Source organism: Salvelinus fontinalis, chromosome 28 (assembly GCF_029448725.1).
Source record: "Salvelinus fontinalis isolate EN_2023a chromosome 28, ASM2944872v1, whole genome shotgun sequence".
Classification (NCBI taxonomy): Eukaryota; Metazoa; Chordata; class Actinopteri; order Salmoniformes; family Salmonidae; genus Salvelinus; species Salvelinus fontinalis.
This window is the reverse complement of record NC_074692.1, coordinates 23,627,086-23,650,058: the sequence shown is the minus strand read 5'-3', so window position 1 is coordinate 23,650,058 and position 22,973 is coordinate 23,627,086. Positions and strand designations below refer to the sequence as shown.

At 44.6% G+C, this 22,973-nt stretch overlaps 1 protein-coding gene across 1 annotated transcript in view; it reads right to left on the bottom strand.

The window, feature by feature from the left end:
* The window catches only part of LOC129826449 (serine incorporator 5-like), a 39,807-nt gene extending 29,183 nt beyond the window's left edge, over positions 1–10,624 (bottom strand). Inside the window, exon 1 of the mRNA XM_055887187.1 lies at positions 10,438–10,624. Within this exon, the coding sequence (XP_055743162.1) occupies positions 10,438–10,473 (36 nt within the window). The 5' untranslated portion in view covers positions 10,474–10,624. The remainder of the gene's footprint in view (positions 1–10,437) is intronic.
* Positions 10,625–22,973: the final 12,349 nt, after the last annotated feature.

The following is a 22,973-nucleotide window of genomic DNA, read 5'->3' as shown; positions in this document are numbered from 1 at the left end:
TATTTTTTTTATAGCGAACGAGGGAATGAGCGTTTTTGACTTTGGCTTTATTCATTCTTGCTCACAGTTTACACAAACTGAAGAAATGCAGAATGTACATAATCAAACATTATATACAAAAAAGCATGATAAAACAGAATACATACCACATGGCAAACATAATACAAATATTTAAATACATAATAGGCTAGAGAACATTTCTTCTCTTGATGGGAAAACTGTATTGTGTAAAACATATGTATATTTTTAAAGATTACTTTGAGTGGCCATAAATCATTTAAGAGCTACAGCGGGGTCTTTAGCCTATATTGTGGAATCCTTTTCAGCACGGGACAGCTCCTGTAATGACACAGTTAAGTCTCACTGTATAACGAGTGCAGTGCGTGGTGTTTTAGGAAATGGATGTGGCATCTTTGGCCGTTATTTTACTACGCATTGTTAAAACACTCGTAAGCCTAAATTCCATCGCTATCGGGAAACCGGGCACAGGTCAGCTGTAATTTACAACCTGATAGCAATATTTGTTGGACTACCAAGAAATCTATTGGTGAGTTATATAATTCATGCATTGAACTGCATCAATCTATTCTGCCAACAATGTCATAGATGTTTTTTGTCAAATAGAACCTATTTTTAAAACCTCTAATAAAATTGGTTTTGTAGCATAAAATGGGAATTTTATATTTTTGAATGATATTATGATTGTCTGTTTGTTTCATATCTGTAACGTAGTTAAAACACTGTCAGTTCCACTTTAAGACTGTATCATAATAGAGAGACAGGACAGGAGAGGACAGGCACGGGAGGGGCCAAAGGATGTATATGCACAGAGAGGGAAGGAGAGTCTGTTTTTGTTCCCCTTACTGAAGCCAACTCAGACCCCCCTAACCTCACCACAGCTGTGTGTTCTGTATGATTTAGGGACACTGGGAATCTTATGGATATGGAATGGCAAGAGTGGGGCGGGGTTCTACTAGATGGTTAAAGTATGGTGTGTAATTATCCAGTTCAGAAATAGATGACAATGCCTCTGCTTATGAGAGCAGTAAGACAGATTCTCCGGAAGAACTGTCCATCTGTGTGGAGAATGATGGCTTCGGAGGCATCAGTGTCAACAGCGTGGGTATAAAATACATTGGAGAATTTGCAGAAAAACTACAAATGAACAGGCTGACAGTTTGACAGACACAGGCCATTATTTTAGTAAGCCTAAATTGTATTCTACATTTCTCACACCCACCAATCTAAGGCATCCCCCCGCACCTCTCTGATTCAGAGGGGTTGGGTTAAATGCATAAGACACATTTCAGTTGAAGGCTGCATTCAGTTGTACAACTGACTAGGTATCCCCCTTTCCCTTTGCCTTTCCCTTTCAGATGCAGGAGTGTAGGGCTAGTAGGAAAAATGTCAGGGAGGAGGGGCTAAGGGGAGTGTGTACTGTGCAGGGTATGGGGTAGAGGTAGGGAGTTGATTTGGGACTGGGCAGTAGGCCTATATCCTCTACTAAACTACACAGGCCTAAATGGGATTAGTTCCTCTCTTTCATAAGAATGAATTAGGCAACACTCAAGTAGTGGATTAGGAAAATGGTTGTGTGGGTGTTGGCTGTCTTTAGTGAGCGTGTATTTAGCTGTTCAGCTAATCTAATAGAGCCAGTGTGTGTAAACGCTCTAACACTAACACAGTGGACACACACTAAGGGGGCTAGAGGAGCTAACTGGGGCTAACTGAATAGCTAGCTACCGTGCTGAGGCATTCCACTGCACACAGAGACAATGGGGATGCCATGACAACCAACTCCGACCCTCCCCACCCTCCCATGTCGACAGGTGGTCTGCCCTGCTCCCTTTCAAACAATATTAACACCATGCCTGCCAAACTACTAACCCCCAAATCTGTAGCCATCAACCCCTCATCCAACCCCCCACACCACACCCACAAAGGGTTAGGATTACATGGCAAGGCCACCAGCTCTCTACTATTAGCTACTACTATTATTATTATTATTATTATTACTATATAAAAAGCACAAAACCACCCTCCCCGCCCCTTCCTTCCACTCACAGCACACCAACCCCCACTGTGACTCAACCTTCGCTGGACCCTGGGGGCATCGAGAACTCTTTCCCTCTAGTTATTTGTTATGCTATCCCTCTCTCACTTCCTCCCCCTCTCTACCACCCTCTCATCCTGTTCCCTTTATTTGACCTCCCCCTTTCTTTCTATATTCTCTCTCCTCCTCATCTCGCTCTCTCGTATCCATCAGCTGTCCCAGGGGTAAGGGGTGAAAGGGGATAACCCCTCCTCAGTCTAGTGGACTTGGTAAACTACAGACCCTGCTCTGTTGTGCTCACACAGACACAAACACACCATCTTTCACGCACCGCTGTGTACAACTAGTGGGCCACTCAGTCTCAGAACTGCAGTGTAACAGGATGTTTGGCTTCAGATTCCCTTCAGGAAATGAACACAAATCCCCATTGGGAAAGAGACTGAGAGAGTCAAACCACTTATTGAAAACAATGGGCTAGCTGGTCAAAAACTGAGGGATTGAAAAGGAATGGATCAGCAGGTTGACACGAGTTGGTGAAGCCCACAGCTGGTCCCAGGTCAGAGGATATCTCTAACACTATGAGATAGGCTACAACTATAGAGTATCACAATATGAGTCATAATACTCATAAAACCTAGCGGTCAAACAAGGTTATGGTTCCAATCGTTTTTCCACCATTCATTTTTCCCATAAGGGATTTTAGAAACACTTAAAATAAGGGCTGTGTTTTGTGTAGACTTACCCCGGTGTGGCGTTTTGATAACCGTGTAAATCTCTCTAGGACAAGGTGACTTTTATCAATATATTCGCTTGTATTTCCCCTGACAAAAAATGAATACTAATTAGCTGCTAATGTGGCTAACATAAAGAACTACAAATGCCATGATGATTTGGACTTGACTTCCAAATCGAGGCAAAGGTAAGAATCTCTGGATTTACTATCGAATATTAGCTAAATTTAGTAATGAATAAATTAGCTAACTTTCTTTAAATGTACATTTTTGTGAACTGTCTTGTGCAAGTTTTAAATTGACACAATACCTGTTAGCAAAGGTGTCCTCTACCTAGAGATGATGTGCAGGAGTTTGCAGGGATTTGTACTCTTGCATGACGTATATTTTCATGCTAATTAGTATTTTTAAATCTGAGAGTAAATAGAGCCAAATACATTGATAAAAGTCACCTTGTCTGGGATAGTACATGGTTATCAAAACATCACGCCAGGGTAAGCCTACAAGAAACACAGCCCTTATTTTAAGTGTATCTCAAATTACCCATGGGAAAAATGAATGGTGGAAAAATGATTGGAACCATTTCCCTGTTTGCCGACTAGGTTTTATGGGTATTATGACAGCTCCACTGTGGGGCTCTATTGGACTGAGATAAGAACAGTCCTATGATCAGTGTTAGAATGGGTTGTGTCTTTGAGGATAATAATGGTAACCACTAAAAGCTAATTCCCTTATACCCTGGGCCACACACGCACACACACACACACACACACACACACACACACACACACACACACACACACACACACACACACACACACACACACACACACACACACACACACGTGAGTCATTGTGATGCTGCTGAGTCAGGGATGTTGCTGTACTCTTCTGCAGCCAACAAGACGGGGAGATGAAATTAACCCATTCCCCAGACACATCCTCTCAAGTTACACACGCTCTGTGTTCACAGAGAGAAACAGAAGGTACGGCAACATATATAAACCCAGGAAGACAAAGACAGAAGGCTGAGGCACACACACACTAACACAAATATTGGCCTACAGAGTTAGGAGCCAAAGCTAGGGTTGGTAAAGTGTAGAGATAACCTAGTGCCCATTCTTCCCTGATTGACAGCAACTCTTTTATTTTGTCTGTAAAGCTAGGCAGTTGCACGCACACTGCAAAAATGTATCACTGCACTGTTTCCTACACAAACATACACACACTTGAGAGGAAGGAAGGCCCTAAAAATTGTCAAAGACTGTTCTCTCTTCTACCGCACGGCAAGCCTTACCAATGCACCAAGTCCGGAACCAAGAGGCCCCTGAACAGCTTCTACTCCCAAGCCATAAGACTGTTAAATAGTTAGATAAATAGCTACTAGGACTATCTGCATGAACCTTTTTTTGCAGTAACTTTTTTGATTCATCACATACGCTGCTGCTACTGTTCATTATCTATCTTGTTGCCTAGTCACTTTATTCCTAGTTACATGTACACTACCGTTCAAACGTTTGGGGTCACTTAGAAATGTCCTTGTTTTAGAAAGAAAAGCACATTTTTTGTCCATTAAAATAACATCAAATTGATCAGAAATACAGTGTAGACATTGTTAATGTTGTAAATGACTATTGTATCTGGAAACGGCTGATTTTTAATGGAATATCTACATAGGCCCATTATCAGCAACCATCACTCCTGTGTTCCAGCAAGGTCAGCATCCCGGAGTCGCCTCTTCACTGTTGACATTGAGACTGGTGTTTTGCAAATACTATTTAATGAAGCTGCCAGTGGAGGACATGTGCGGCGTCTGTTTCTTAAACTAGACACTAATGTACTTGTCCTCTTGCTCAGTTGTGCAACTGGGCTTCCCACTCCTCTTTCTATTCTGGTTAGAGCCAGTTTGGCTGTTCTGTGAAGGGAGTAGTACACACTGTTGTACGAGATCTTCAGTTTCTTGTCAATTTCTCGCATGGAATAGCCATCATTTCTCAGAACAAGAATAGACTGACGAGTTTCAGAAGAAAGTGCTTAGTTTCTTGACATTTTGAGCCTGTAATCGAACCCACAAATGCTGATGCTCCAGATACTCAACTAGTCTAAAGAAGGCCAGATTTATTGCTCCTTTAATCAGCACAACAGTTTTCAGCTGGGCTAACATAATTGCAAAAGGGTTTTCTAATGATCAATTAGCCTTTTAAAATTATAAACTTGGATTAGTTAACACAACGTGTCATTGGAACACAGGAGTAATGGTTGCTGATAATGGGCCTCTGTACGCCTATGTAGATATTCCATTAAAGATCTGCCGTTTCCAGCTACAATAGTCATTTACAACATTAACAATGTCTACACTGTATTTCTGATCAATTTGATGTTATTTTAATGGACGAAAAATGTGCTTATATTTCAAAAACAAGGACATTTCTAAGTGACCCCAAACTTTTGAACGGTAGTGTACATATCTACCAATTACCTCATACCCTTGCACTCGGTACTGGTACCCCGTGTATATAGACAAGTTATCGTTATTCATTCCTTGTGTATTTATTATCACTTTTATTATTAAATGTTATTTCTTTATTTTCTTTCTCTCTGTATTGTTGGGAACGGCCCGTAAGTAAGCATTTCACTGTTAGTCTACACCTGTTGTTTAAGAAGCATGTGACCAATAACATTTGATTTTATTGATTTGAGTAACAACACATTAATGGGGTAAATACAGCCCCTGGAATTGGCTACGCTAAATATAGAGAGGGAGTGAAAGGAAGAGAAACAGAAAGAGAACAGGGGAATGTTGAGCAAACCAAGAGGCATCCATGACCCAAACAAACAGAGGAAATGGAACAAAAATAAAAAAATGAGACCCGAGTCAGTGATACAGACAGACAGTAGTACACAGAGGAAGAATGTAGTCCAGCCATAACACAGTGCTATCTGATCAATACAATATATTATCTTACTCTCAGTAATGGAACATAGCCACTTCTGTTATACACAGCCATGTTTACCTTTGCCTCCAATAAAAACACACAAATAAAGCATTTAGCTTATAATTGTGTTATAGACAATGGAATACCTGTAGTTACATGGGAAACTTAAATGTGTAGCAGATCTTTTTTCATCCAATATTGGATATCAATTATCAAACACATGCATTCAGTTGTACAACTGACTAGGTATACCCCCTTCCCTTTCATTTGCTGACTGAAGCAGTGGGTTACACTCTCTCCTTGTCTTTCGATGTCGCTAGGCTGAACCCATTACCATCAAGCAGACAGACATTTCACAGGGTTTCATCATACTACCGTCTCTACACATGGAGCATCAGCCAGCACAGAGAGATAGATGCTCAACATCTAGGCGACACTCTTAGAAAAAAGGGTTCCAAAATTCTAGATAGCACCTTTTTTCTAAGAGTGTACACATAAACATACACACTAGACTAGGCCTACTAGCCTAGCTACAGCCCTAGCCAAACTCCCAACCACAACCCCAGGCTCTGTTTGTGACCCTCAACGTAGCCAGTAAAACATTTCAGTTTCAAACGTAATTCAAATCCTCTAATGGCTGCACCTGGTACAAGGACGGTTAAAGGAGTGGTTCACTATTTTACAACATGATAAAATCAAATCAAGCTTTATTTATACAGCACATTTCAGACATGGGATGGAACAAAATGTGCTTCACAGGAAAAAACTAATAAAACAATGAAATATTTACTACACAACAAACATAAGAGTATAAAAAAAACTAAAGAATAACAATAAAAACCGAACAAGCAAAAAGCACCCTAAGGAGAAGCTAAACTAAAAAGGTGTGTTTTAAGATCTCTTTCAATATGTTCACAGTTTCAGCCCCCCTCAGGTTCTCTGGCAGGCTGGGGCATAGTAACTAAAGGCTGCCTCTCCATGCCTCTTGGTCCTAGGCTTCAGGATAGTTAAAAGGCCAGTGCCAGAGGACCCGAGGGACCTACTGGGTACATAACTTAAAAGGATGTCTGACATGTATTGTGGTGCACAATCGTTGATTGATTTAAAAACCAATAGAATTATCTTAAAATGAATTCTAAAACTCACAGGCAGCCAGTGCAGAGACCTTAAAACCAGCGTAATGTGTGCTCTCCGTTTGGTCTTGGTCAGTACCCACGCTGCAGCATTCTGTATGTTTTGCAGTTGACCAATGGCTTTCTTGGGAAGACCAGACAGGAGAGCATTACAGTAGTCAAGCCTGCTTGTAATAATAGCATGCATGAGTCTCTCTGTATCAGCCTAAGAGAGAAACGGCCCACCTTGGCAATGTTCCTCAGGTGGTAAAAGTCTATTTTGGCTACATTCCTAATGTGTGATTTGAAATTGAGTTCAGAATCTGCTATGCTATTTTATCTTCTTTGCCCTTGAATTCAAATGTGTGGCCAGATTCTCTCTCTGTGATCTGGCTCCAGCAATAATAAGTAAATAGCCACCACAAGCTAATAATCAATGGAAGTGATGGGGGAATGTGAGCATGTTTTTTATGGCCATATCACCTTTAAGTAACATCAAATATAGAGAGGATCTGAATTGATTTCAAGTGATTTAGACATCATTTTTTTTAAACATGCTCACATGCCCCCATCAGTTTCATTGATGGTTAGATTGTGGTGGTTATGGTTAGCTGAAGTTCATAGTGGCTGTTCAAAGAAAAATTAACCATGGACTACAGTTTCTCTTGGCCCATAGACTACTTTCAGGGTGAGCAACCATCTAACACAGGGTTTCCCAAACTCCCCAAGGGGTTATGGTTTTTGCCCTAGCACTACACAACTGATTCAACTAATCAACTCATCATCAAGCAAAAACCAGAACGAGCACCCCTTGGGGTCACGAGGACCAAGTTTTGGAAACACTGATCTAACATCAAGTTGTAAAATAGTAATCTACTCCTTTAAGAAGCCAAGCCAATCAAAGGCCATAATATCCTGGTTTTGATCAGGGGTTTAGCTCAAGTCTCCCTCCTCCTGTGGAAGCCTGACTGTGTTCACAGCCAGAGGGGTTTTAAAGGAAGACCACCATAATCACTACATATGTTGTTTCCTAAACGCGAAGCTATAGTCTATGAGCCAGGAGAGACTGAAAAACACACACTGTGGCTTTGTTTACGTAGCCATGTTGGTTCAGAGGGAAACCTTCTGAAACTGTTCCAGTGTCAGATCTCCCCAGGGCTAACCTCAACTATTACAGGCTGAACTACCCAGCTGAAGTGGGACCAGTGTCTGGATCTAGAGTGGGGCCATGTGGCAAGCCTGAAGTGACAGATGACTGGATGTTTATTTTAGTCGGCTGCAGGTGTGTGCACGCGTGTCTGCCAGACTACTGCAGGTGTATGCTGAGTCAGTGTGTGACAACAGTGTGACCTGACCTCTCATTGTTGTGTTTGCCACCCTCCTGTTCTGTTTCCAGCGTAGCTCAGAGTTACAACTACGTCTATCGGAGTCACCTCTCCGGTCCTGATTCTCTCATTTCACTGTTCCAGACCTGGACTACTTCCCTCCCTGTCCATCTACACCACTGTTTCTGGCCCTCTTCTGCGCAGCTCTGGCCAGTTTATCTCCGTCACTAATCTAATCCAAACAGCCAGCCCCCCACATTCAGCCAAAGAGGAAATGAACAGACCACCCGCCGATCACACATACAAATAAGATGGACACACACGCATAGACACACAGTCAAAACAAACACAAATACACACACACACTCATACACATGTTGATGGGGACAACGCTAATGAGGGTCTGTGACAGACAGGATTATCGCATGGCCTGTGTAGCAAGACAATGTTGACTAAAGTGTTTGTGCTTCATTTCCTGCTAACATCAGCCACACACACCGCATGCATGTGCACACATACACCAGCCCGTATTTCCTTTTGATTCCATTCTTCATTGAGAGGACTGAAGGGATGGCCCCTGAATACATTGGATGAGGGACGTGTCCCTGTAATTAAATTCCTCTGGAGGAGAAACTATTCAGGGTGTTTAGTTAGACTAGCAGGCAGTTTTGGAACAATGCCAAAGACAAGGCCTATTCAATGGGACATTGAAGATCTCTGTATCACTGTGTTAAATCAGAACCAGTTTTCTCACATACCAATTGTTAAGAGAATTATGTTCTCAATGTTCATAAACTGAACTTCAATTAACTACTCAGTCTGTTACCAAGAATTTGTAAGATACTGGTTGAAATGAAAACAGACAGAGGCCCAGCCTACAATAGTCAAATGTTTATTCACGAGAGCGCTCTGAAGTCCATTATACAAAGACATCCATTTTATAGCTGAGCACATACTTCCACACAAACAGTAGATATCCACACAAACAGTATGTGAGTTTTATCCTTCGTCATGGTTCTCACCACTGTGTATGCCTACCCTGCCTACAGTTCCATTCCCCCGAGATTAGAGAAACCTTGAGAAATCCTCCCTGTCCTCCTAAATTCTCAGTTCCTGCCAGGTCGGTTCAAACACAGTCTAACTGTTCTCGGTATCTTTCTTCGGCCTTCCCCCCCATACAAGTTCAAATCCTGAGCTACGCCTTGCTCAGACAGTCTGGGTTTTTCCACTATACAGATACATTGTTTTAACCTAATTCTGACTAAAACTACACACATCATCAGAATATAATTTTATGATTCTAATCAATTTCATACAATAAATGGTTTCAGGGTGGAATATTCTAATCATTAATTTAAACATATAAATTCCATTATCCCCAATATGAAGTTATATTAAACTAGATGCGTTAATGGACTTTGGCTGGTTGGTTTGACTTCTGCTGCAATGGTAATTTATACCTAAATTAGCCCCATAGTCTTTTCAGCCAGAGAAACTCTTCTCATCACCTAATGGCTTGACCATATCATTCCCAAATAACCTAAGCGAATAACTGAGCTTTATTGGATTAAGATCTGTGCTAGTCACGTGAACTCAATATCATTCCACTGGGAAAGAAGAAATACAGCGACTTGCCCAAAACCTTTAGAACAACACAGCATTACGTCACTGGAAAACTGTGAGATAGTTTCAAAAAATTAATTGGATCAAGCCGGGCACAACCGCTAGGACGTTGGCAGAGGTAACCAGATAGGCAAATGTAGGGAACTGAAGGCAAATTAGTGTCACGCACGCCGTCACCGCATGTTAAACAGTGCGATGAAACATTGTTTACAGTAGAAGTGACATCGACAACACAAGCAACAATGTTGCCAGTTTACACAAATGTTACAGCATCCGAATCAAATCATAACATCTTTGTAACTGCATCGCGCGCTACTACTCATTTTTGGGGGAAACTGTGGCTGGCTAGATTATCTTCGATGGTCATCCGCAAAGAATAGCTAGCTACAGTAACTAGCTAGCTAGCGTTTAGCCAAACAGTTGGAAGCCACACACATTTCGTAAAATACAAAAATGAATTGAAACCTTGAATACGAAATGAAGAAAAAAACAAAATTAGCTAACTAAATTCCGACACACACAGCAAATGTAGCCTAAGCTACTATACATTATGGAGTTCAATTTGTTAGAAAAAGCTATAACGTTCGCTGGTGGTAGTTTTTCCATAAACGAAGCCGAGTATAATATCAGTTATAACCACAATTGGTTATTACTCACCTGCCCTATACAGCACGGAGTAGGTCTACTACACATCTTGTTATGGTTGTCAAAAATTCAGAATTCAGCCCACTTTTCCAGTTCGGTACAGACGGACGTTCTCGCATAGAATTATACTCAGAGCGACTGCAGTACGTGTACTTCCCCGTCTCTATCTCTTCCTCTTCTCTTCCTAGCCCCCTCCTCCCACTGTTTTTACCGTGATGGCGTTACTTGCCACAGGCAGGTGCTCATCGCACAGACAAAATGCCAATGGAGCGTGACTCAAAGCGAGTAAAATGCCATAGTAGAGCTACTGTGTAATAAATAAATATATGAAGCATTATAAACAGTTAATACGCACGACAAAAAAATATACTGAATAACTATGACACATTTAATTTAGAAGATTGTATTTTCTTCTTTTGTTTCTATCTCACATCCGTTTTCGTCTCGTTGTTGGGTTCATATAGTTTCTATTCATGATAGTTGTACACTATTCAATGAGGGGACATTTATTTTTTTATTTCACCTTTATTTAACCAGGTAGGCTAGTTGAGAACAACTGCGACCTGGCCAAGATAAAGCATAGCAGTATGAACAGACAACAACACAGAGTTACACATGGAGTAAACAATAAACAAGTCAATAACATGGTCGAAAAAAAAGAGAATCTATATACAATGTGTGCAAAAGGCATGAGGAGGTAGGCAATAAATCGAATAATTACAATTTAGCAGATTAACACTGGAGTGATAAATCATCAGATGATCATGTGCAAGTAGAGATACTGGTGTACAAAAGAGCAGAAAAGTAAATACATAAAAGCAGTATGGGGGTGAGGTAGGAAAATTGGGTGGGCTATATACCGATGAACTATGTAAAGCTGCAGCGATCGGTTAGCTGCTCAGATAGCAGATGTTTAAAGTTGTTGAGGGAGATAAAAGTCTCCAACTTCAGAGATTTTTGCAATTCATTCCAGTCGCAGGCAGCAGAGAATTGGAAGCAAAGGCGGCCAAATGAGGTTTTGGCTTTAGGGATGATCAGTGAGATACACCTGCTGGAGCGCGTGCTACGGGTGGGTGTAGCCATCGTGACCAGTGAACTGAGATAAGGCGGCACTTTACCTAGCATAGCCTTGTAGATGACCTGGAGTCAGTGGGTCTGACGACGAACATGTAGCGAGGGCCAGCCGACTAGGGCATACAGGTCGCAGTGGTGGGTCGTATAAAGTGCTTTAGTAACAAAACGGATGGCACTGTGATAAACTGCATCCAGTTTGCTGAGTAGAGTATTGGAAGCTATTTTGTAGATGACATCGCCGAAGTCGAGGATCGGTAGGATAGTCAGTTTTACTAGGGTAAGTTTGGCGGCGTGAGTGAAGGAGGCTTTGTTGCGAAATAGAAAGCCGACTCTAGATTTGATTTTAGATTGGAGATGTTTGATATGAGTCTGGAAGGAGAGTTTACAGTCTAGCCAGACACCTAGGTACTTATAGATGTCCACATATTCTAGGTCGGAACCGTCCAGGGTGGTGAAGCTAGTCGGGCGTGCGGGTGCACGCAGCGAACGGTTGAAAAGCATGCATTTGGTTTTACTAGCGTTTAAGAGCAGTTGGAGGCCACGGAAGGAGTGTTGTATGGCATTGAAGCTCGTTTGGAGGTTAGATAGCACAGTGTCCAAGGAACGGCCAGAAGTATACAGAATGGTGTCATCTGAGTAGAGGTGGATCAGGGAATCGCCCGCAGCAAGAGCAACATCATTGATATATACAGAGAAAAGAGTCGGCCCGAGAATTGAACCCTGTGGTACCCCCATAGAGACTGCCAGAGGACCGGACAACATGCCCTCCGATTTGACACACTGAACTCTGTCTGCAAAGTAGTTGGTGAACCAGGCAAGGCAGTCATTAGAAAAACAGAGGCTGCTGAGTCTGCCGATAAGAATATGGTGATTGACAGTCGAAAGCCTTGGCCAGGTCGATGAAGACGGCTGCACAGTACTGTCTTTTATCGATGGCGGTTATGATATCGTTTAGTACCTTGAGCGTGGCTGAGGTGCACCCGTGACCGGCTCGGAAACCGGATTGCACAGCGGAGAAGGTACGGTGGGATTCGAGATGGTCAGTGATCTGTTTGTTGACTTGGCTTTCGAAGACCTTAGATAGGCAGGACAGGATGGATATAGGTCTGTAACAGTTTAGGTCCAGGGTGTCTCCTCCTTTGAAGAGGGGGATGACCGCTGCAGCTTTCCAATCCTTGGGGATCTCAGATGATACGAAGGAGAGGTTGAACAGGCTGGTAATAGGGGGTGCGACAATGGCAGCGGACAGTTTCAGAAATAGGGGGTCCAGATTGTCAAGCCCAGCTGATTTGTATGGGTCCAGGTTTTGCAGCTCTTTCAGAACATCTGCTATCTGGATTTGGGTAAAGGAGAAGCTGGGGAGGCTTGGGCGAGTAGCAGCGGAGCTGTTGGCCAAGGTTGGAGTCGCCAGGAGGAAGGCATGGCCAGCCGTTGAGAAATGCTTGTTGAAGTTTTCGATTATCACGGATTTATCGGTGGTGACCGTGTTACCTAGCCTCAGTGCAGTGGGCAGCTGGGAGGAGGTGCTCTTGTTCTCCATGGACTTTACAGTATCCCATAACTTTTTGGAGTTAGAGCTACAGGATGCAAATTTCTGCTTGAAAAAGCTGGCCTTTGCTTTCCTGACTGACTGCGTGTATTGGTTCCTGACTTCCCTGAACAGTTGCATATCGCGGGGACTCTTCGATGCTATTGCAGTTCGCCACAGGATGTTTTTGTGCTGGTCGAGGGCAGTCAGGTCTGGAGTGAACCAAGGGCTATGTCTGTTCTTAGTTCTGCATTTTTTGAACGGAGCATGCTTGTCTAATATGGTGAGGAAGTAACTTTTAAAGAATGACCAGGCATCCTCAACTGACGGGATGAGGTCAATATCCTTCCAGGGTACACGGGCCAGGTCGATTAGAAAGGCCTGCTCGCAGAAGTGTTTTAGGGAGCGTTTGACAGTGATGAGGGGTGGTCCTTTGACCTAGGACCCATAGCGGATACAGGCAATGAGGCAGTGATCGCTGAGATCTTGATTGAAGACAGCAGAGGTGTATTTGGAGGGCAAGTTGGTCAGGATAATGTCTATTAGGGTGCCCATGTTTACGGATTTAGGGTTGTACCTGGTGGGTTCCTTGATGATGTGTGTGAGATTGAGGGCATCTAGCTTAGATTGTAGGACTGCCGGGGTGTTAAGCATATCCCAGTTTAGGTCACCTAACAGAACAAACTCTGAAGCTAGATGGGGGGCGATCAATTCACAGATGGTGTCCAGGGCACAGCTGGGAGCTGAGGGGGGTCGGTAGCAGGTGGCAACAGTGAGAGACTTATTTCTGGAGAGATTAATTTTTAAAATTAGAAGTTCGAACTGTTTGGGCATAGACCTGGAAAGTATGACAGAACTTTGCAGGCTATCTCTGCAGTAGATTGCAACTCCTCCCCCTTTGGCAGTTCTATCTTGACGGAAAGTGTTATAGTTGGGTATGGAAATTTCAGAATTTTTGGTGGCCTTCCTAAGCCAGGATTCAGACACGGCAAGGACATCAGGGTTGGCAGAGTGTGCTAAAGCGGTGAGTAAGACAAACTTAGGGAGGAGGCTTCTGATGTTGACATGCATGAGACCAAGGCTTTTTCGATCACAGAAGTCAACAAATGAGGGGGCCTGGGGACATGCAGGGCCTGGGTTTACCTCCACATCACCCGAGGAACAGAGGAGTAGTAGGATGAGGGTGCGGCTAAAGGCTATCAAAACTGGTCGCCTAGAGCGTTGGGGACAAGGAATAAAAGGAGCAGATTTATGGGCGTGGTAGAATAGATTCTGGGCATAATGTGCAGACCAGGGTATGGTGGGGCACGGGTACAGCGGAGGCAAGCCCAGGCACTGGGTGATGATAAGAGAGGTTGTATCTCTGGACATGCTGGTCACAATGGGTGAGGTCACCGCATGTGTGGGAGGTGGGACAAAGGAGGTATCAGAGGTACGGGGAGTGGAACTACGGGCTCCATTGCAAACCAAAACAATGATAACTAGCCTGAACAACAGTATACAAGGCATATTGATATTTGAGAGAGACATACAGTAAGGCATAAAGTAATTGCAGGTCTTGATTGGGAGAGCTAGCTAAAACAACAGGTGAGATAACAGCAGCTAGTCAGCTAACACAGCAACAGCAGGTAAAATGGCGATGACTAGGCAGAGAGGGTCGGATTAACTACACACAGAGCCTGAGTTAAAACACAGAGCCGACAGATAAAACACAAATAAACAGAATGGAGTATCTTGAATTAATGGACAGTCCAGCAATGTATTGAAAATTAAATACATAAATATCTAATTTGCATAAGTATTCACACCCCTGAGTCAATACTTTGTAGAGTGATTACAGCTGGGAGTCTTTCTGGGTAAGTCTCTAAGAGCTTTTCTACACCTGTATTGTACAACATTTGCCCATTATTGTTTCCCAAATTGTTCAAGCTCTGTCAAACCGGTTGTTGATCATTGACAACCATTTTCAGGTCTTGCCATATATTTTGAAGTACAGTGCTTTGCAAAAGTATTCATCCCCCTTGGCGTTTTTCCTATTTTGTTGCATTACAACCTGTAACTTAAATAGATTTTTATTTGGATTTCATGTAATGGACATACACAAAATAGTCCAAATTGGTGAAGAGAAATGAAAAAAAATAACTTGTTTTCAAAAATTCTAAATGGAAAGTGGTGCGTGCATATGTATTCACCCCCTTTGCTATGAAGCCCCTAAATAAGATCTGGTGCAACCAATTACCTTCAGAAGTTACATAATTAGTTAAATAAAGTCCACCTGTGTGCAATCTAAGTGTCACACGATCTGTCACATGATCTCAGTATATATACACCTGTACTGAAAGGCCCCAGAGTCTGCAACACCACTAAGCAAGGGGCACCACCAAGCAAGCGGCACCATGAAGACCACCAAGGAGACCACCAAGGAGCACTCCAAAATGATCAGGGACAAAGTTGTGGAGAAGTACAGATCAGGGTTGGGTTATAACTTTGAACATCCCACAGACCACCATAAATCCATTATAAAAAAATTGAAAGAATATGGCAACACAACAAACCTGCCAAGAGAGGGCCGCCCACCAAAACTCATGGACCAGGCATGGAGGGCTTTAATCAGAGAGGCAACAAAGAGACCAAAGATAACCCTGAAGGAGCTGCAAAGCTCCACAGCGGAGATTAGAGTATCTGCCCATAGGACCACTTTAAGCCGTACACTCCACAGAGCTGGGCTTTACGGAAGAGTGGCAAGATAAAAAGCCATTGCTTAAAGAAAAAAATAAGCAAACCGTTTTGTGTTCGCCAACAGGCATGTGGGAGACTCCCCAAACATATGGAAGAAGGTACTCTGGTCAGATGAGACTAAAATGTAGCTTTTTGGGAATCAAGGAAAACACTATGCCTGGCGCAAACCCAACACCTCTCATTACCCCGAGAATACCATCCCCACAGGAAGCGGTGGCAGCATCATGCTGTGGGGATGTTTTTCATCGGCAGGGACTGGGAAACTGGTCAGAATTGAAGGAATGATGGATGGCTCTAAATACATGGAAATTCTTGAGGGAACCTGTTTCAGTCTTCCAGAGATTTGAGCCCGGGACAGAGGTTCACCTCCCAGCAGGACAATGACCCTAAGAATACTGCTAAAGCAACACGTGAGTGGTTTAAGGGGAAATATTTAAATGTCTTGGAATGGCCTAGTCAAAGCCCAGACCTCAATCCAATTGAGAATCTGTGGTATACCTTAAAGACACCAAATGTACACCAAATCAAATGATACAACCTGGGGGGGGGGGGGGGGGGTTGTAAGGCAGCAAAATAGGAAAAACACCAAGGGTAGTGAATACTTTCGCAAGCCACTAGATTTAAGCCAAGTTGCCTACTATCTATGGTGGTGAAACGGACAGCACTTTTCAAGGTGCTAATTAATTCAAAGCATTTTAGACTTCACTGCAGTATGCACACATCCTTGAGTATAACTGCGGAGCTTACACAAGTCCGAATTTCTTATAGCCTAATTTTTTAGACGTCAATGTACAGCAACATTTTTAGACGACACTTCAGAACACCCGCCATGTACACACATACTCAGGAGTGGGGCTTACAAGACCCGAATTTCATATAATTTTCAAGACATCTGTAACGGCGATCCTCCTCCTCTCCATCTTCGGAAAAGGAGGAGTATTGAGGGAACCAAGGCGCAGCGAAGTTTGAATACATATTTATTAACAAGACGAAAAACGAACACGAACTACACTTGAAATGATACAAAATAACAAACGACGTAGACTGACCTAAACATGAGAACTTACATTGACACGAAGAACGCACGAAATGGAAACAGACTACATAAACCGAAACAGTCCCGTGTGGTACGAAATAACATACAGACACGGAAGACAATCACCCACAAACAAACAGTGAGAACGCCCTACCTAAATATGACTCTTAATTAGAGGAAAATGCAAACCACCTGCCTCTAATCAAGAGCCATACCAGGCAACCCAAAACCAACATAGAAACAGATAACATAGACTGCCCACCCAAAACTAACGCCCTGACCAATTACACATACAAAAACAACATAAAACTGGTCAGGACCGTTACATAACCCCCCCCTCAAGGTGCGAACTCCGGGCGCACCAGCACAAAGTCCAGGGGAGGGTCTGGGTGGGCAGGTGACCACGGTGGTGGCTCCGGCTCTGGACGCTGTCCCCACACCACCATAGTCACTCCCCGTTTTTGTCTTCCCCTCCCAATGCCCACCCTAAAACTCACATCCCCTAAATAAACAGCCAGCACCAGGAGAAGGGGCAGCACCGGGACAAAAGGCAGCACCGGGACAAGGGGCAGCACCGGGACAAGGGGCAGCACCGGGACAAGGGGCAGCACCGGGACAAGGGGCAGCACCGGGACAAGGGGCAGCACCGGGACAAGGGGCAGCACCGGGACAAGGGGCAGCACCGGGACAAGGGGCAGCACCGGGACAAGGGGCAGCACCGGGACAAAGGGCAGCACCGGGACAAAGGGCAACACCGGGACAAGGGGCAGGTCCCGGCTGATATACTCTGGCAGGTCTATGCAGGCTGACGGCTCTCGACGCTCATGGCAGGCTGACGGCTCTCGACGCTCATGGCAGGCTGACGGCTCTCGACGCTCATGGCAGGCTGACGGCTCTCGACGCTCATGGCAGGCTGACGGCTCTCGACGCTCATGGCAGGCTGACGGCTCTCGACGCTCATGGCAGGCTGACGGCTCTGGCTGCTCATGGCTCTCTGACGGCTCTGGCTGCTCATGGCTCTCTGACGGCTCTGGCTGCTCATGGCTCGCTGGCGGCTCTGGCAGATCCTGTCTGGTTGGCGGCTCTGGCAGATCCTGTCTGGTTGGCGGCTCTGGCAGATCCTGTCTGGTTGGCGGCTCTGGCAGATCCTGTCTGGTTGGCGGCTCTGGCGGATCCTGTCTGGTTGGCGGCTCTGGCGGATCCTGTCTGGTTGGCGGCTCTGGCGGATCCTGTCTGGTTGGCGGCTCTGGCGGATCCTGTCTGGTTGGCGGCTCTGGCGGATCCTGTCTGGCTGACGGCTCTGGCGGATCCTGTCTGGCTGACGGCTCTGGCGGATCCTGTCTGGCTGACGGCTCTGGCGGCTCCTGTCTGGCTGACGGCTCTAGCGGCTCCTGTCTGGCTGACGGCTCTAGCGGCTCCTGTCTGGCTGACGGCTCTAGCGGCTCCTGTCTGGCTGACGGCTCTAGCGGCTCCTGTCTGGCGGATGGCTCTGTAGGCTCATGGCAGACGGGTGGCTTTGCAGGCTCATGGCAGACGGGCGGCTTTGCAGGCTCCTGGCAGACGGGCGGCTTTGCAGGCTCCTGGCAGACGGATGACTCAGACGGCGCTGGGGAGACGGATGGCTCAGATGGCGCTGGGGAGACGGATGGCTCAGATGGCGCTGGGGAGACGGATGGCTCAGATGGCGCTGGGGAGACGGATGGCTCTGGCCGGATACGGCGCACTGTAGACCTGGTGCGTGGTGCCAGAACTGGAGGCACCGTGCTAATGATAAGCACCTTCCTACTAGTGCGGGGAGCAGGGACAGGGCACACTGTACTCTCAAAGCCCACTCTGTAACTGATGCGAGGCACCGGCACTGGTGACACCGGGCTGAGGACAAGCACATCAGGATTAGTAGGGGGAGAAGATACAGTGTGTACAGGGCTCTGAAGACGCACTGGTAGCTTAGTGCGTGGGGCCGGAACTGGAGGCACCGGGCTAGATACACGCACTACAGGGAGAGTGCGTGGAGGAGGAACAGGGCTCAGGATACGCACTGGTAGCCTAGTGCGTAGTGTAGACACTGTAGGTACTAGGCTGGGGCGGGGAGGTGGCGCCGGAAATAACGGACCGTGGAGGCGTACTGGCACTCTTGAGCATTGAGCCTGCCCAACCTTACCTGGTTGAATACTCCCGGTTGCCCGACCAGTGCGGGGAGGTGGAATAACCCGCACCGGGCTATGTAGGCGAACCGGGGAAACCATGCGTAAGGCAGGTGCCATGTATGCCGGCCCGAGGAGACGCACTGGAGACCAGACGCGTTGAGCCGGCCTCATGACACCTGGCTCAATACCCAATCTAGCCCTACCAGTGCGGGGAGGTGGAATAACCCGCACTGGGCTATGCACTCGTACAGGAGACACCGTGCGCTCTACTGCGTAACACGGCGCCTGCCCGTACTCCCGCTCTCCACGGTAAGCCTGGGAAGTGGGCGCAGGTCTCCTACCTGCCCTTGGCCCACTACCTCCTAGCCCCCCCCCCAATAAATTTTTGGGAGTTACTTACGGGCTTTTTGGGCTTCCGTGCCAGACGCGTTCCCTCATAGCTCCGGTTCCTCTCTCCGGTAGCCTCTGCTCTCCTCAGTGCCTCCAGCTGTTCCCATGGGAGGCGATCCCTACGAGCCAGGATCTCCTCCCATGTGTAGCAACCCTTTCCGTCCAATATATCGTCCCATGTCCATTGCTCCTTCTTTTCTTGTCCCTTTCTCCGTTGACTCCGCTGCTTGGCTCTGGTATGGTGGGTGATTCTGTAACGGCGATCCTCCTCCTCTCCATCTTCGGAAAAGGAGGAGTATTGAGGGAACCAAGGCGCAGCGAAGTTTGAATACATATTTATTAACAAGACGAAAAACGAACACGAACTACACTTGAAATGATACAAAATAACAAACGACGTAGACTGACCTAAACATGAGAACTTACATTGACACGAAGAACGCACGAAATGGAAACAGACTACATAAACCGAAACAGTCCCGTGTGGTACGAAATAACATACAGACACGGAAGACAATCACCCACAAACAAACAGTGAGAACGCCCTACCTAAATATGACTCTTAATTAGAGGAAAATGCAAACCACCTGCCTCTAATCAAGAGCCATACCAGGCAACCCAAAACCAACATAGAAACAGATAACATAGACTGCCCACCCAAAACTAACGCCCTGACCAATTACACATACAAAAACAACATAAAACTGGTCAGGACCGTTACAACATCAATGTAGCAGTAGAACAAATATCCCAATATCGGAATATAACTTAAAATAAAATAGAACAATGTAGGCTACAGCAGAACACACATATGAGAATATTTAGGCCTCCTCCCTATGTGATAATATGAAGCACATATTCAATTACAAACTTGTTTTGTGCTGTGAAAGTAAATTAAAAAAAATGTCCTACCTTGGTTTTCCAAACCTTCCACAATGACTCTCCCCATGTCAAGGCCATTTAACTCCTGCGAGTCAACTTCTTGCTCAAAGCCAGGAGCGTGCATGAGACTGATGTTTAGCTTCCTTCTAAGGTTTTTTGCATATTGTACAGCCCAACTGTGAATTCTGCATGACAAGCCAGGGGTTATACGTTTGCTTGTTCTTGAACTGCAAATTGCACCTGCTCCGACCACTTTGTCAGTGGATGCACTGGGGGGCGGGATAAATAAGGAGGAGGCAACTTGATTTAATGCTGATCGCTTTTATTAGAATGTCTACAGTGCGAACAGTGAAATAAGTAATGAATTATGCTGCGAGAGTTACCGGATCTAGGCAAATAGGTGCCGGAACAAGTCAAATCTGAGAGGTGCACAGGATCCGACTCAAAATAAGCACGGGATTTAAATCAAAACTGTAACTCGGCCACTCAGGAACATTCACTGTCTTCTTGGTAAGAAACTCCAGCATAGATTTGGCCTTGCGTTTTAGGTCCTATTGTCTATTGTCCTGCAGAAAGGTGAATTCATCTCCCAGTGTCTGGTGGAAGGCAGACTGAACCAGTTTTTCCTATAGGATTTTGTTTGTGCTTAGCTCCATTCCATTTATTTTTTATCCTGAAAAACTCCCCAGTCATTAACGATTACTAGCATACCCATAACATGATGCAGCCACCACTATGCTTGAAAATATGGAGTGGTACTCAGTAGTGTGTTGTATTGGATTTGCCCCAAACATAACACTTTGTATTCAGGACCAAAATGAATTGCTTTGCCACATTTCTTTTCAGTCTTTCTTTGGTGCCTTCTTGCAAACAGAATGCATGTTTTGGAATATTTTTTCTTCTGTACAGGCTTCCTTCTTTTCACATTGTCAATTAGGTTATTATTGTGAAGTAACTACAATGTTGTTGATCAATTTTCAGTTTTCTACCTACACAGCTGTTAAACTCTGTAATTGTTTTAAAGTCACCATTGGTCTCATGGTGAAATCTCAGTTTCCTTCCTCTCTGGCTGCCTGTATCCAGAGAGGAAGGATGCCTGTATCCTTGTAGTGACTGGGTGCATTGATACATAATTAGTTAAATAAAGTCCACCTGTGTGTAATCTAAGTGTCACATGATCTGTCACATGATACATTGATACAAAGTGTATTTAGTAATTTCACCATGCTCAAAGGGATAGTCCATTTTCTATTATAATTTTTTTTTACCCATCTACCATCTTTTTTTACCCATCTTTGGGAGGCATTGGAAAACCTTCCTGGTCTTTGAGGTTGAATCTGTGTTTGAAATTCACTGCTCGACTGAGGGACCTTACATTGTATGTGTGGGGTACAGAGATGACGAAGTCATTCAAAAATCATGTTAAACACTATTATTGCACATAGAGTGAGTCCATGCAACTTATTATGTGACTTGTTAATCACATTTGTACTCCTGAACTTATTAGGCTTGCGTGTGTTTAAAGGGTTTTTGTAGAGAAAGATTTGGGTGTTTGCTTTTCATAAAGTTCTCAGTTCCTTTGTCTTTTAGGTAACCTGGGTGATGACACTGACTTCCTCTTCTCAGACTCTTCTTTCTTTCTTTTCCACAGAGAAACGCAAACAAGATAGAGAGAGGAATGTTTAGAGAGGGGCTGGTTTTCACTCAGTGTGTGTGTGTGTGTTGGTGCATGCGTCACATGTATTTGTGTGTGTGTGTGGTACAGGACCTTCACATGGATACAGAATGGCATGTCTGAGCCCACTCACACAGGCAACGTTTTCTTAGTCTTTACGTTGGAAGTCATCTGGGAATCTGAGAGCCTGGGCATGTATTTATTTTGATATAATGTGATGCCGAGAACTAATATCATGTGATATTGAAGTGAAAGTCATATAAGGCAGCCAGTGGTGATTTTAGCATGTACATTTTGGTGGGCAAAACAAAAAAAAAGTGGGATGCATGCCAGCAAAGACACTACACAACACAACACAACACTAAACAATACATGAATTGCACTATAACTGTCACGACTTCTACCGAAGTCGAAGCCTCTCCTTGTTCGGGCGGTGCTTGGCGGTCGACGTCACCGGTCTTCTAGCCATCATTGATCCATTTTTAATTTTCTATTGGTTTCGTCTTGTCTTCCTACACACCTGGTTTCAATCCCATTCATTACCTGTTGTGTATTTAACCCTCTGTTTCCCCTCATGTCTTTGTCAGAGATTGTTTGTATTTCAGTGTTGTATATATTTTTGTATTGGTGCGCGACTGGTCCTCGTACCCATTTTTGTTAATTGTTACATTTAGTGTTTGGAGTATGTTTCGTTCATTGTTATTAAATAACTCCATTACACTCAGTTTGATTCTCCTGCGCCTGACTTCCCTGCCACCTATACACACGACTCTGACAATAACAGTGACAGACAGTGCCCAAAAACTGTTAGGGCCTACATAAAGCTGTCCCAACATCTTACCACTGCTACACCTGGCTATCAGCTGAGCCTTTCTGGCAGTGAAATAGTTCATTCAACCTCATTTAAACCCATTTAAAAAAAAACTAGCTGATATGGCTGACTTGCTCAAACAAATGTGGTTTCTAATGACAATTGAGATGTACAAACTATCGCATTAGGGGACAACAAGCAGATAAGAGGCAAAATAGACTAAATTATTAGGGTGAGGCACATGGGCTACTAACAGCTTACTACAC